The sequence below is a fragment of the Chiloscyllium plagiosum genome, unplaced genomic scaffold, assembly GCF_037043375.1.
Source record: "Chiloscyllium plagiosum isolate Xiang-an unplaced genomic scaffold, Cpla_swu_hap1 HiC_scaffold_30, whole genome shotgun sequence".
Classification (NCBI taxonomy): Eukaryota; Metazoa; Chordata; class Chondrichthyes; order Orectolobiformes; family Hemiscylliidae; genus Chiloscyllium; species Chiloscyllium plagiosum.
This window is the reverse complement of record NW_028270168.1, coordinates 50,561,500-50,575,992: the sequence shown is the minus strand read 5'-3', so window position 1 is coordinate 50,575,992 and position 14,493 is coordinate 50,561,500. Positions and strand designations below refer to the sequence as shown.

Here is a 14,493-nt window from a genome sequence, read left to right as displayed (position 1 = left end):
CAACAGGGTCATGATTAACTTCAGACACCTAAAAGAAAACAATCATTAGCTCAATCACAAAAGTCCAAGCTTGAAGTAACATTAAATATTGTATGTCTAAATCTCATAGCTTACATCAGATAGGATGCTACCTTTTATTGTGCAATCCCGTGACTCGTTACCCTCCCCAAATGCTTGACCTCACGCTTTTCCAGGTTGAATTCCATTTGCTACTACCCTGGCTAAAACACATTCCCTGGATGGGGTGGCTCAGTAGTTAGACTGCTACCCAGGGACCTGGGTTTGATTCCACTCTTGGCTGACTGTCTGTGTGGAGTTTACACATTCTCCATGTGTCTGCATAGGTTTCCCTGGGTAGTCTGGTTTCCTCCCACAGTCCAAAGATGTGCAGGTTGGGTGGATTGGCAATGTTATGTTGCCCAAAGAATCTAGGGAATATGCAAACTAAATAGATTAGCCTTGGAAAATGTAGGATTCTAGGTTAAGGCATGGGGGGGGGGGGGTCTGGTAAGATGCCCTTTGGAGGATTGATGTGCACTCGATGGGCTGAATGGCCTGCTTCCACACTGTAGGGATTTTACAATCCATGCACAATGTGCACACTAAAACTAGTTAATATTTGGGTAGTTTGGGCCTAATTCTGCCTTCAGCCCCTCTATCTTATTCCTCAGCCTTTTTGCACTAAAGTATATTCCATTTAAGCTCGCTAAATTCACTTCTTTCTTTGTTAGACTATTTCTTCTGCAATCCAGACTCACTTAACGAATATTTCCACTTCTAATTCCATATCAGCTTCTCTCCCATTTGAACCGTCTTCAGCTGCATCATCAATAACCTTCCCTCCTTTATATGGTCAGAAGTGGGGATGCTTGCTGATGATTGAACAACGATCAGCACCATTCGCAACTCCTCAGATACTGAAGCAGTTAATTTCCAAACGTAGCAAGAACTGGACAATCTCCATCTGGGAGAAAAGTGGCAAGTAGCATTCATGTCACACAAGGCCAAACGAAGGCTCAACAGGAGTGGACGCAGGGATTGTTGGGCATGTGAACTAATGTATTCAGGCTGTGGTTAAGCCTGTGTCTCCAATCTGTCCTCCACCTCTAACCAAAACAAAGGATTGGTAAGGTAAGCCTTTTTTTTTGTTTTTTTTTCTCATTTATTCAATCTCTCTTGGCAATTTTGAGCAGAGGGAATGGAGGCTAGGGCAGTTGCATGCTCCTCTGGCAGGATGTAGGAGGTAAGGGTCACTACTGACATGCCTGCTGACTTCACCTGCGGGAAGTGCACCCAACTCCAGCTCCTCACAGACCACGTTTGGGGAATTGGAGCTGGATGAACTTCTGATCATTCGGGAGGCTGAGGGGGTGATAGATAGGAGTTATACGGTGGTAGTCACACCTAAGTTAAATGATAAAGGTAGCTGAGTGACTGTCAGGAGAGGGAAAGGGAATAGGCAGACAGTGCAGGGACCCCCTGTGGCCATTCCCCTCAATAATAAGTATACCATTTTGGATACTGTAGGGAGCATGAACTACCAAGGGAAAGGCACAGCGGCCAGGTTTCTGGTACTGAGCCTGGCTCTATGGCTTAGAAGGGAAGGGGGGAGAACAGGAGAGTGATAGTGAGAGGAGATTCAACCATGGGAGGAACGTCTGTGAGATTCTGTGGTCGTGAATGAGACTCCCGGATGGTATGTTGCCTCCCGGGTGCCAGGGTCAGGGAGTCTTGGATTAAGCCTACAGGATTCTTAAGGGGGATGGAGAGCAGCCAGAAGTAATGGTACACACTGGTAGCAATGGCATAGGTAGGGAAAAGGAGGAGGACCTGAAAAGGGAATGTAGGGAGTTGGGTTGGAAGCTAGAAGGCAGGACAAGCAGAGTAGCAATCTCAGGATTTCTACTGGTGCCCTGTGCTAGTGAGTCTAGGAATAGAAAGCAAGTGCAGATGAACACATGGCTGTAGCGCTGGTGTAGGAGGGAGGGCTTCAGATATGTGAATCATTGGATACCTTCTGGGGAAGGTGGGACCTGTACAAAAAGGACAGGTTGCACCTGAACTGGAGGGGCACCAATATCCTGGGTGGGAGATTTGCTAGAGCTCTTCAGGAGGGCTTAACCTAGATTGGCAGGATGTGGGAACCTGAGCTACGGATCAGATGATGGAGTAGATAGTGAACAGCCAGATATAGTGTGCAGAGAGTCTGTGAGGAGGGATAAGCAATTGAGAGGGCAAAGGTGTAGTCAGTGTGTTGGGCTGAAGTGTGTCTATTTTAATGCAAGGAGTATCAGGAATAAGGGCGACAAACTCAGAACATGGATCAGTACTTGAAGCAATAATATTGTGTCCATTACGGAGACTTGGATATCACAGGGGCAGGAATACTTGTTGGATGTTTCAGGGTTTAAATGGTTCAAAAGGAATAGAGGGGAGGTAAAAAAGGTGGAGGAGTGGCATTACTAATGAGGGGTAGTATCACAGCTGCAGAAAGGGAGAATGCTGAGGAGGGTTTGTCTACAGAATCAGTATGGGTGGAAGTCAGAAACAGGAAAGAAGCAGTCTTTTTATTGGGAGTTTTCTACAGCCCCCGCCATTGCCTTGTTCAAAAAAGGAAACTGGGATAATCCTGGGAATTACAGACCAGTCAATCTTATGTCAGTGGTGGGCAAAGTGGTGGGACCAGTGGTGGGCGGCACGGTGGCACAGTGGTTAGCACTGCTGCCTCGCAGCGCCAGAGACCCGGGTTCAATTCCCGCCTCAGGCGACTGACTGTGTGGAGTTTGCACATTCTCCCCGTGTCTGTGTGGGTTTCCTCCGGGTGCTCCGGTTTCCTCCCACAGTCCAAAGATGTGCAGGTCAGGTGAATTGGCCATGCTAAATTGCCCGTAGTGTTAGGTATAGGGGTAAATGTAGGGGTATGGGTGGGTTGCGCTTCGGCGGGTCGGTGTGAACTTGTTGGGCCGAAGGGCCTGTTTCCATACTGTAATGTAATCTTGTAATCTAATCTAATTCTGAGAGACAGGATTTATAATTACTTGAAAAACCATCGTTTGATTAGAGATAGTAAGTATTGCTTTGTGAGGGGAAGGTCATACCTCACAAACTTTACTGAATTCTTTAAGGATGTGACAAAACATGTTAATGAAAGTAGAGCAGTGGATGTGGTATACATGGATTTTAGCAAGGCATTGCTAATGTTCCCCGTGAAAGGGTCATTCAGAAAGTAAGGAGGCATGGGATACAGGGAAATCTGGCTGAGTGGATACAGAATTGGCTGGCCCATAGAAGACAGAGGGTGGTGGTAGAGGGAAAGTATTCAGCATGGAGCTTGGTGACCAGTGGTGTTCCACAGAGACCAGTTCTAGGATCTCTGCTCTGTGATTTTTATAATTGACTTGGATGAGGAAGTGAAAGGGTGGGTTAGTAAGTTTTCTGATGACACAAAGGTTGGTGGGTGGAGTTGCAGATATTGTGGAGGGCTGTTGTAGATTGCAACAGGACATTGACAAGATGCAGAACTGGGCTGATAAGTGGCAGATGGAATTCAACCTGGAAAAGTGTGAAGTCATTCACTTTGGAAGGTCGAATTTGAACGCAGAATACAAGGTTGAAGGCAGGATTCTTGGCAGTGTGGATGAATAGAAGGATCTTAGGCTCCATGTCCACAGATCCCTCAAAGTTGCCACCCAAGTTGATAGATGTGTGGTGTGTTGGCTTCCATTAGCAGGGAGATTGAGTTTAAGAGCTGCGAGGTTATGCTGCAGCTCTACAGAGCCCTGGTTAGACCATATTCCAAGAGGAACCTTGATTATCCGAAGGACACGGTTGAGCAGTATTTCATTCAGTTAACTGAATTCTGGATAATCGAAAGCCAGATAACATAGTTTAGCCGAGCATGAGGATCTTGCAATTTTGCTGGATAATCCGATATTCAAATAAATTGAATGCCGGATTATTGAGGTTCCTCTGTATTGTGTTCAGTTCTGGTCGCATCATTATAGGAAAGATGTGGAAGCTTTAGCGAAGGGTGCAGAGGAGATTTACCTGGATGTTGCCTGGACTGGAGGGCATGTCTAATGAAGAAAGGTTGAGGGAGCTAGGGCTTTTCTCATTGGAGCAAAGAAGGATGAGAGATGACTTGATAGAGGTGTACAAGATGCTGAGAGGCATAGATGGAGTGGATAGTCAGAGACACTTTCCCAGGGTGGAAATGTCTATCATTAGGGGGCATAATCTTAAGGTAATTGGAGGAAGGTTTAGGGGTGATGTCAGAGTACATTCTTTACACAGAGAGTGATGGGTGCGTGGAATGCACTGCTGGCAGTGGTAGTAGAGTCAGATACATTAGGTACATTTAAACAACTGTTGGATAGGCACATGGAAGATAGTACAATGAAGAGTATGTAGGTTATTCTGATCTTGGAATAGAATAGAAGGCCAGCACAACATCGAGGACTGTTCTGTACTGTTCTATGTCCAGTGGCCATTTACACAAAAAAGAATTGAATCATTCCAATCATCAGCTCTTGACATTCTATGTGTTACCATCATTGAACCCCACCATCAACAATCTGAGGTGTGTTACCATTGACCAGAAACTGAACTGGACTAGTCATATAAATACAGTAGCTACAAGAGCAAGTCGGAGGCTAAGGATTATGCAGTAAGTGACTCATCTTCTGAATTCCAAATGCCTGTTGGTCATCTACAAGGACAAGTCACAGGTATCATGGAATGTCCCCTACTTTCCTGGATGAGTGCCGCTAAGTGCACAGTCAAGAAACTTGATATCATCCAGGTCAAAGCAGTCCACATGATTGGCACCACATGCACAAATACCCAACCCCATCCACCACCAAGCTCAGTAGCAGTAATGTGTAACATATACAAGATGTGCTACAGAAACTGACCAACACTCCTTACACAGCACTTTCTGAACTGATAATCACTTCAGTCCAGGAAGACAGGGGCAGCAGATGCATCAGAATACCACTATCTGAAAGTTCCTTTCCAAGCCACTTACCATTTTGACTTGGAAATATATCATTATTCCTTCAGTGTTGCTGGATCAAAATTCTGGAACTCCTTCCCTAATGGCATTATGGGTCTACCTACACAACATATACTGCAGTAGTCTGAGAATGAAGAAATTCAGTCTGGGCAATAAATGCTGGTCCAACCTGCAATCCCCAAATCCCACGAATGAACTAGAAAAAAACTGCTTGTCACGAGACCATCTCCTTGTCAGTCCAGTTTAAATCCACCAAAACAAACCTCCCCACAAAGATGTTGTGTAGATGTAACTTGTCCAATTTGTACAGGCTCCATCTCCCCCAGAAATGGTTCTAATGCTTGAAGAATCTGAAGCTTTCCTTCTAGCCTCATCTCTCCAGCCATACATTCATCTGTTCTAGCATGTTCTAATACTCACTACAGTGTGTCATGGACACTGATCAGAGTTAACGACTTTTGAAGGCATGCTTGTCAATTTCTTACCTAATTTCCTAAAGACTGCTTGGATGGACATTTAGAGTCAAAACGTGTAGTGCTGGAAAAGCAAGCTGGTCAGGTGGCATCTGAGGAGCAGGAGAGGTCGATGTTTCGAGCATATGCTCTTCATTAGGAATGTGGGGGAGGCCCAAGTGGGCTGAGAAATAAATGAGAAGGGGATGTGGCTGGGGGGGGAGGTAGCTGGGAATGCAAGAGGTAGATGAAGGTGGGGGATGGTGGTGATAGGTCGGAGTGGAGGACAGAGTGGATAGGTGGAAAAGACGATGGACAGGTAGGGTAGTTCAAAACGCATTCCACCCTCCACTCCAACCTATCCCCACCACCCCCATGTTCATCCACCTATCGCATTCCCAGCTACCTTCTCCCCAGCTCCACCCCGCTCACACTTCTCTCTCAGCCCCCTTAGCCACCCTGCCCTCACCCCATTCCTGATGAAGAGCTTATGCTTGAAACGTTGAGTCTGCTGCTTCTCGGATGCTGCATGACTGGCGGTGCTTTTCTAGCACCACACTTTTTGACTCTGATCTCCAGCATCTGCAGTCCTCACTTTCTCCTGGAATTTATTAGGTGCATAAAGGATTAATTTGATGCAGTTGAGGATCAAACATTGCAATTCTGCTATTTACATATCAGAAGTTGGCATGAGATAGGACGTTAGTGATCACTCCATTTAAAACATGCTTCCTATGGTAACCAAGAAAATGTTAGCAAAGGTTGGACCTCGAAGGGGTCCCATGGCCACACTATACATTTAGGTTTATGTGATGTCATTAAAACTGAATTCAACTGCATGAATTGCTCAATTCATTGGTTCTATGAAAACAAAATTGGATACTGATAGCACATTGGTGCAACAATATAGTAACATAGGGCAAATATCAACAGTTTCCTTGAGTAGGATGTTGGTGAAGAGGCTAGCAAGAGCTGAAAATGTGTTGCTGGAAAAGCGCAGCAGGTCAGGCAGCATCCAAGGAGCAGGAGAATCGATGTTTCGGGCATAAGCCCTTCTAGCCCCGAAACGTCGATTCTCCTGTTCCTTGGATGCTGCCTGACCTGCTGCGCTTTTCCAGCAACACATTTTCAGCTCTGATCTCCAGCATCTGCAGCCCTCACTTTCTCTCGAAGAGGCTAGCAATGTCTCTTAGATGATCTATGTGAAAGAGAATAAATCTTTCACAGCGTTTGCTGAAAATTTAAAACATTTCAATTGATTATCAGTTCTGGCTATAGCTCACAGTGACTCCAAGCTCTGAACTGCAGCAATTGTTACAAGATTATCAAATACCATTTTTATATTTTTATCTTAACCTTTACAAAAACAAAGATGAAATTTGACTTGCAATACCAATGGTCTAAATGCATCGCAGCAACTTTACTTCTATGTTGAGATTCAATTACAAGGCTTTGGCTGTGGAAACACACCTTATAATGCAGTATAATCAGACAGAAAACAACTGCATAAAAATCACAGCCCAACTTGTAACTAAATGCATGCCTAATAGTTTCAACAACAGAAGTTATTAAAGTCACTGTCACAAGAATATCAGAGGAACCAAACTGAAATACGAAACCATTACTTATAAAGTGGCCTCAGGAGCCATAGAGCAAGTCCTTGTGACATCATTTTGTGACAGAATAATTTTAATCATTGTGGCATGTACCCAATAAGTCTGTTTCCATACTGCTGCTATAACTTCTCAGCATTCAACTTTTGGATGAAAAGTACCTCATAAAAAATTTCAATGCATAAAATAATGTTAAAAACCTAAAGAATCACAGTAATCCAATACCATTTATTTATTTCTTAGCAATGTTTTTATACATCATAAAAAACCCCTAAGGCCACAAACCTGTTTGAAATGCATGATCAGTTCAGTTTTCATAAGGCATTTCCTATCGACTTAATATTCTTTAAGGTAAATTTATGTACCTCTTTTAGATTGTTCGAAGTACCTTTGCTTATTTAATTAAAGAAGGCCCATTGAAAGTCTGCTGAACATTGTAGGGCCCGAGCTTAAATGTGGGACTTTGAAACTATTTCTAACCAAAAACAAATTATCCGTGAATTCTTCACTACAAAACTACGTTAAGTCATAACACAACAGCATTTGATTTTTCAGAACATCACCTTTCAAAAACTAGTTTGAATACTGTTTTCTAATTCTTCACTGAATCGTCGGTTTGTTTTAACATTGGATTAATGACGGATATATCACCTCCGAGAGAGGCAGTTCACGTCACGCCTCCAATGCCACCCCAAAAGTGTGAAAGTTCATGGTCAACGGGGTTAGTATGCATGATACTACTAGCACAGCGTGTCAACACTTTTAATTTTCACAGCAATCTTTATGATACATATTGAAACGAAATGAAAACCTTCATTTAGTGCAACATTTTGTATAAAAATACCTTGAGCCGTGATTTATTTTTTACGGCAATGTACATAACAAAGACATCCACAAGAGAATGCGGTTTGTATAACATAACCTTAGTGATACAATACTGGCCCCTTTTCCAGGAATGCTCAACAGACACATAAGCTAATCTCTGAAATATAATAGAAAATATAAATTCCAAAACAGCTTGGAGGTGTGATATGCAATCAGGCGTTTTATGTTTTGTACAATACTCACCGAATCTCTCGGTTTCTGGGCTAAGATGGCGATAGTGGCCAGTTGATTACAAAGACATTTCGTGTGTGATGCTTGTGTTTGCACCGTTTCACATCCCTGAGGGTCCCAGCTCCCTGGACCAGAATCCCTGTGATAAAACAGACAGGGATGGAGAGACAGAAACGAGACATCAGACTGCAGCCTACTTTCATTCTGCGTAAATGAGCGACCATCTAAGCACTGTTCAGTGATAAAGAGGAAACGGCCAACACGCACTGGTATCAAGTGTTAGATCAATCATAACAGACATGACCCTAACATTACCATAGGGCTCCCACACTCACTACCATTAAAAAACGCTCTTTAGTGAAACTATCCTTTCAGACCATGTTTAGTCTGATGACCGATGTCTTTTTCTCTTCATTTTTCCCAGCCCTTTCACTTCTCGTAACAACTTCTTTCCCAGATTGCCCTTAGTGCGTGTGAACGCACCGCTAGCAATGAGAACATTTTCGCCGGCACTCGCTCAGTGCTCAACCGAGAGCTGCTCAAGCCAGGATCGCTCCCAGCTATCATCTGTACGGGCTATGGATCGCGCAGCTCCATCGATTCTCCCCCGCCCGCCAGCCAGCAAATGTCTTTACAAATGGCCTAGATAAGGCACCGTTCATACTGCTTTCAACCAAGTACTTACGGACTGAAATATCAGCAACAGCGGACAGTTTGGCGATTAAATCGAGCAGGGACTATAATGCAATCTATCACCCGCTTTAATGACGAGTGTTTTCGAGCATCAAACCGGAGTATCTGGCAACTGTTCTCAACTCGACACGGTTTGATTCCGTGGCAATAAAATCTATTTGTAGCTCTTTTGGAAAACACAGGATTGCCAAAGATTGAACAATCTCAATTAGTCCTGACAGCTGGAGCAGTATGTGTCAAGAGAAAGACCAACATGAACTTCCAGGTCATAATTTTCTCTGACTTTTTGACAAAAGGAATAAACCTCCCCAAAAGTTAGGAAGGCCAAATATTTAGGGATTGTGCAAACAATGGCTACAATGGTTTCACAGCTCTGCCTGTTGAGTATAAAGGAACAAACCAAAATAAACCATATTGGGATGGCAGGGCTGATGAAAACTACCTTCACATCCTTCCTAAATGGTGATACTCATAAGCCCACACAACACTCCAGCTGAGGCACACGAATGTACTATACAAGTTCAATACAACTTCTTTCCTTTTGTACTTTATGGATCCAGTTATTATGTTATGATTCTAGACTAGTTAATTAACTTTGTAATATGATCTGGTTTGAGATCAACAATCCATTCCCTTTAAAACGGGCAAAATGTGATATCCAAACAATATACCATCAGTATGAAGCAACTAGATTCCACACAAATGACTATACTTTATCATATATGGTGAAAGTCACTGATAGTCACAGGTGACTATAGACAGCTGGCTCATTACACAGACAAGTGGTGAGTTTAACCTGAGAGTCACCGCACTTCAGAGGAATGGGACAGGTTGAGAAGGTGGGGCCTTGATGGTGACCTAGCACTGTAATTCAATCTATATTACACATGCAACTTATTTCTAACACATTAAATTAGCATGTGGTAAATAAAGGTAATATATTGTGACCAAATACCTTTGGATTTCTAAGCAACTCCCCCCAAAACATTAATGACATATTACCATAAGATCATTGAGCAGGAGTAGGCAATTCAGCCTCTTAAACTTGTTCCATTACTTAATACAATCACGACTGATCTCAAAGAGTCAGAGACATATAGCACACTCTTTGTTCCAACTTGTCCATGCTGAACCAGACTTCTCAAATTAAACAACTTCCATTTGTCTGTGTTTGGCCCATATCCCTCTAAATGTTTCATCTTAATCTCAATTCCACTTTCTGCCCTTTAATAAGTTATTAAATCTCATTAAACCCCAGATAATTGTAAGGTTTAATTTTGCTGAACTGGTCTTGAAATTCCTTCTCAAGAGCTGCACTGTCATGAACTATCTAAATGACTGCTCCTGTTATGCTTGATTGCCTACCTTTCTGGATCCACACTCCCCATGACTTCAAGTGCACTTGAAGACCTATTCACAGGTTTAAAAAAATCCAGCTCTTCATCAAATTCTGTCCTTCACCAATCTAAAGATTGTCCCTGGCTTTTCTAATTTTGCACAATTGCAACAAGTAAGGCTCAAAGGTAGAAGACAGAGGGTGGTGGTGGAGGGTTGTTTTTCAGACTGGAAGCCTGTGGCCAATGGAGTGCCACAAGGATCGGTGCTGGGTCCTCTACTTTTTGTCATTTACATTAATAATTTGGATGCAAGCATAAGAGGTACAGTTAGTAAGTTTGCAGATGACACCAAAATTGGAGGAGTAGTGGACAGTGAAAAAGGTTACCTCAGATTACAACAGGATCTTAACCAGATGGGCCAATGGCCTGAGAAGTGGCAGATGGAGTTTAATTCAGATAAATGCGAGGTGCTGCATTTTGGGAAAGCAAATGTTAGCAGGACTTATACACTTAATGGTAAGGTCCTAGGGAGTGTTGCTGAACAAAGAGACCTTGGAGTGCAGGTTCATAGCTCCTTGAAAGTGAAGTTACAGGTAGATGGGATAGTGAAGAAGGCGTTTGGTTTACTTTCTTTTATTGGTCAGAGTATTGATTACAGGAGTTGGGATGTCATGTTGCAGCTGTACAGGACTTTGGTTAGGGCACTGTTGGAATATTGTGTGCAATTCTGGTCTCTTTCCTATCGGAAAGATGTGAAACTTGAAAGGATTTAGAAAAGATTTACAAGGATGTTGCCAGGGTTGGAGGATTTGAGCTATGGGGAGAGGCTGGGGCTGTTTTCCCTTGAGTGTTGGAGGCAGAGGGGTGACCTTATAGAGATTTACAAAATTATGAGGGGCATGGATAGGATAAATAGACAAAGTCTTTTCCCTGGGATGGGGGAGTCCAGAGCTAGAGGGCATAGGTTTAGGGTGAGAGGGGAAAGATACAAAAGGGGCAGCTTTTTCACGCAAAGGGTGGTACGTGTATGGAATGAGCTGCCAGAGGAAGTGGTAGAGGCTGGTACAATTGCAACATTTAAGAGGCATTTGGATGGGTACATGAATAGGAAGGGTTTGGAGAGACATGGGCCGGGTGCTGGCAGTGGGAGTAGATCAGGTCTGGGATATCTGGTTGGCATGGACGGGTTGGAGACCAAAGGGTCTGTTTCCATGCTGCATATCTCAATGACTCTAAGTGCTGTTTATGGCCTTTCAAATCTACTGTCTCAGCTTTATTGCTGATTTAATGCTCTGAGGCTTCTGAGCCACTCATGAGCTAGCTCCACCAAAATAAATCTTTCATATGCTTTTTCCTGAGCCCCAAGTACACTTAGCTATTTAACTAATCTTGACGTCACCCAGGGATCCCAACTGCAGACTCACATAATAATAAAATCCCAGTGTTGACTCAGTATAACTAGACACAGTGTAACGAAAATCAGCACTTAACATGGAATCTGCACCTGTCCCCTTTTCCAATTATTTGTGATCCTAGTTGCTTTTTAGTAACCTCTGAACTGCCCTGAGTGCCCAACTAAAATGTCAACAAACTTTGGTCGTATTTGTGCTATTGCAGGGCAAAATTGAATGTTACCACTGAACTGCTCTTGACCCTCTCTGTACCTGAATGTCACAACATTGCCACTTTCACAAAGTGCTGGCTTTCAACACATAAAATACTCACAATAAGAAGTAACTGTCACAATAAAGCCTAGTTGGATTCTGTATGCTGTATTATCCTATCACCTTCAACATAAACCGGGTGCCTCTGTTCTTGCATCCTCTGTAAGTACCTTTCAATTTGTATTGTCTCTGCATTCTTCCTCCCAAAACAAATAATTTCAAATTTCTATGCATTAAATCTCATCTGCCACTTGTTTGCCCATTCAATCATCGTATCTATACTATTTTGAAATTCCATATTACCATGTCATAACTCACAAAACTTTGGTCCACTAGTGTTGAAATTGTGCCCTTGGATTTTAGTATATATTTAAAAGGAAGAGTAGTGTACTGACACCAACTCCTGGGAAACTCCATTATAAGCCTTACTTCAGTCTCAAAAATAACTCTTGGTTCTCTCACTAAAACAATTTTGAATCCATGTCAGCACTCCTTTTTATTGCGCTTTTCTCTTAAAGGTGAAATACTGTACATCAACAGGATTATCTTCATCAAAACCTCAACATGATTTTCCCAGAAATCTGTCCTGGGTTTCCTTAATTAACATAAATTTGTCCAATTGACAATTAGCTTTGCCCCAAGTTACCATTTGTGGAAGTTTCCCATTACCAAGGTTTACCTGACTGGTCTGTAGCTGCCAGGCTTAACGTTATGCCCTTTCTTGAGCATAGTTTGCAAGGTCTAGTCCTTTGACATCACTCCGAGTCTAAGGAAGACTGGAAAATTAGGGCCACTCTCACTACCCCTTTATGCATCTTATTTGATTCCAGTACACTACAAACTTTCAGTACAGGAAGCCTATCCAATATCTTGTCCTTATCAATTTAAAATCCTTTGAATGTCTTAATTACTTCAACTTTTACAACAACCCTCTTTAAGGATGCAAATTATACATTCAATCCTTGGCCATGCACCAGCCTCCATGTATAAGTCCCCTTTTGACTACCTAATCAGCCCTCTCCTCCTTTTATCATAATTAGCAAAGTAACAGAAAAAGTTATAAAACTGTGCTTGTACGTACACTTACTCAGCAATAGCTTGTCACTAATGCTCAGGCTGGGTTCTGCCAGTCTCTAAATTTCATTATAACCTTAGTCCAAATGTGGGCAGAAAGGCTGAATGTTAGAAATTAAGGGATGAATGATTGCCCTTGATATTAATGCAGCATTTGACTGAGAGCCCAAATAAGATGGAAATCAATCGGAATTACAGGAAATTCCTATACTATCTAGAGTCATTGCTAATACAAACAAGATGGTTGTGGTTATTAAAGACCAATCCCCTCATTCCCTGGACACACTGCTGGAGTTCCTTAGGCAGTGTCCTAGATTCAACCCTCTTCAGCTGCTTTATTAAATACCTTTGCACCATCACCATGTCAGAAACTGGCATGCTTGCCAGTATTCAATCCCATTTGTAACTCCTCAGATATTGATGTAGTCCTGATCAGCTTACTAAGACAATATTGAATTTTGTCTGTGAAGCGGCAAGTAATATTCATGCCAGTCATGTGCCAGGAAGTGTAGTGTCATCTCTAACAAAAAAGATGTAACCATCCATCTGCATTACAATAGTTGGATTCTCCCCTCTGGGGATTGCCACTGACCAGAGGCATAAATGCTGTGGCTACAATAGTAGGTGAGAGCTAGGAATCTGGGGCTAGCAACTATCTGACAAATTTCCCAAAGTTTATACACCAACCAGAGTTAAATATCTGTTATGGAATAACCCACACTTGCCTGGTATGAAAGCTACTCCAACAACATAGAAGACACCCAATACATTCAGAATAAAATAGCTTTCTTCAATAACATTCTATTCACCATTTAAATATACCATTCCCTCCACCAATAATGCAAAAATGTAACAGTATATACTATCTGAATGGATCTCTCAAATTTCAAATTTAATGTTGATCTTGCTGTTTGCGCACCTTCTCTGCAGCAATAACTTTGTATTCTTCTTTCTGTTCTGTATCCTAATACACTTTGTATGGTACCATCTGCTTGTACAGTATGCAAAACAAAACTTTTCACGGTATTTAGCTACATGCAACAATAACAAATCACCTCAAATGAAATCTACCAGATATACTGCAGTGATTCTCCAAAGTACCTTCAATAGCATGCTCCAAACTGTGATCACTACTAGATTGAAACACAAGAATAGGAAGAGATTGGGATCAGAAACTCCTGTGAGTCACAGAGAATTCTGTCTTAAAATCATGTCTGTTCCTATATTGTCAACAAGTCAAAGTCCTGGAACTGCCTCCTCAATAACTCCATGATTACACCCACAACACAAAGACTGCAGTAGATCAGGAATCTTCCCATACCAATATTGCCTAATGTTACATTGGCACAGGGTGAAATTTTGTGACATTGTTCTGAATTTTGACGTTACATGGTGCGAAACACATAGAAAGAACTTAGACATACTAGATGCGAAAACTGGGACGATGCCAATTGGCAGTCTTTTATATATTACATTTTTAAATTTTCCATTGATTGGAAAAACATTATGAAGGTGTTTAATTTCAAATCATGTAAAATGATACAGTGAGATTTAGGAAATAAGACCCTTTAAAAGAGGATGAACAATCAA

The 14,493-nt window shown here is 42.2% G+C and overlaps 1 protein-coding gene across 7 annotated transcripts in view; it reads right to left on the bottom strand.

Moving 5' to 3' along the window:
- adgrb2 (adhesion G protein-coupled receptor B2) overlaps window positions 1-14,493 on the bottom strand; it is an 805,995-nt gene that overhangs the window by 253,792 nt on the left and 537,710 nt on the right. For all 7 annotated transcript variants that reach the window (XM_043717943.2, XM_087976927.1, XM_087976929.1 and 4 more), the window contains one exon: window positions 8,148-8,274. In XM_043717943.2, the coding sequence (XP_043573878.1) occupies window positions 8,148-8,274 (127 nt within the window). The remainder of the gene's footprint in view (window positions 1-8,147; window positions 8,275-14,493) is intronic.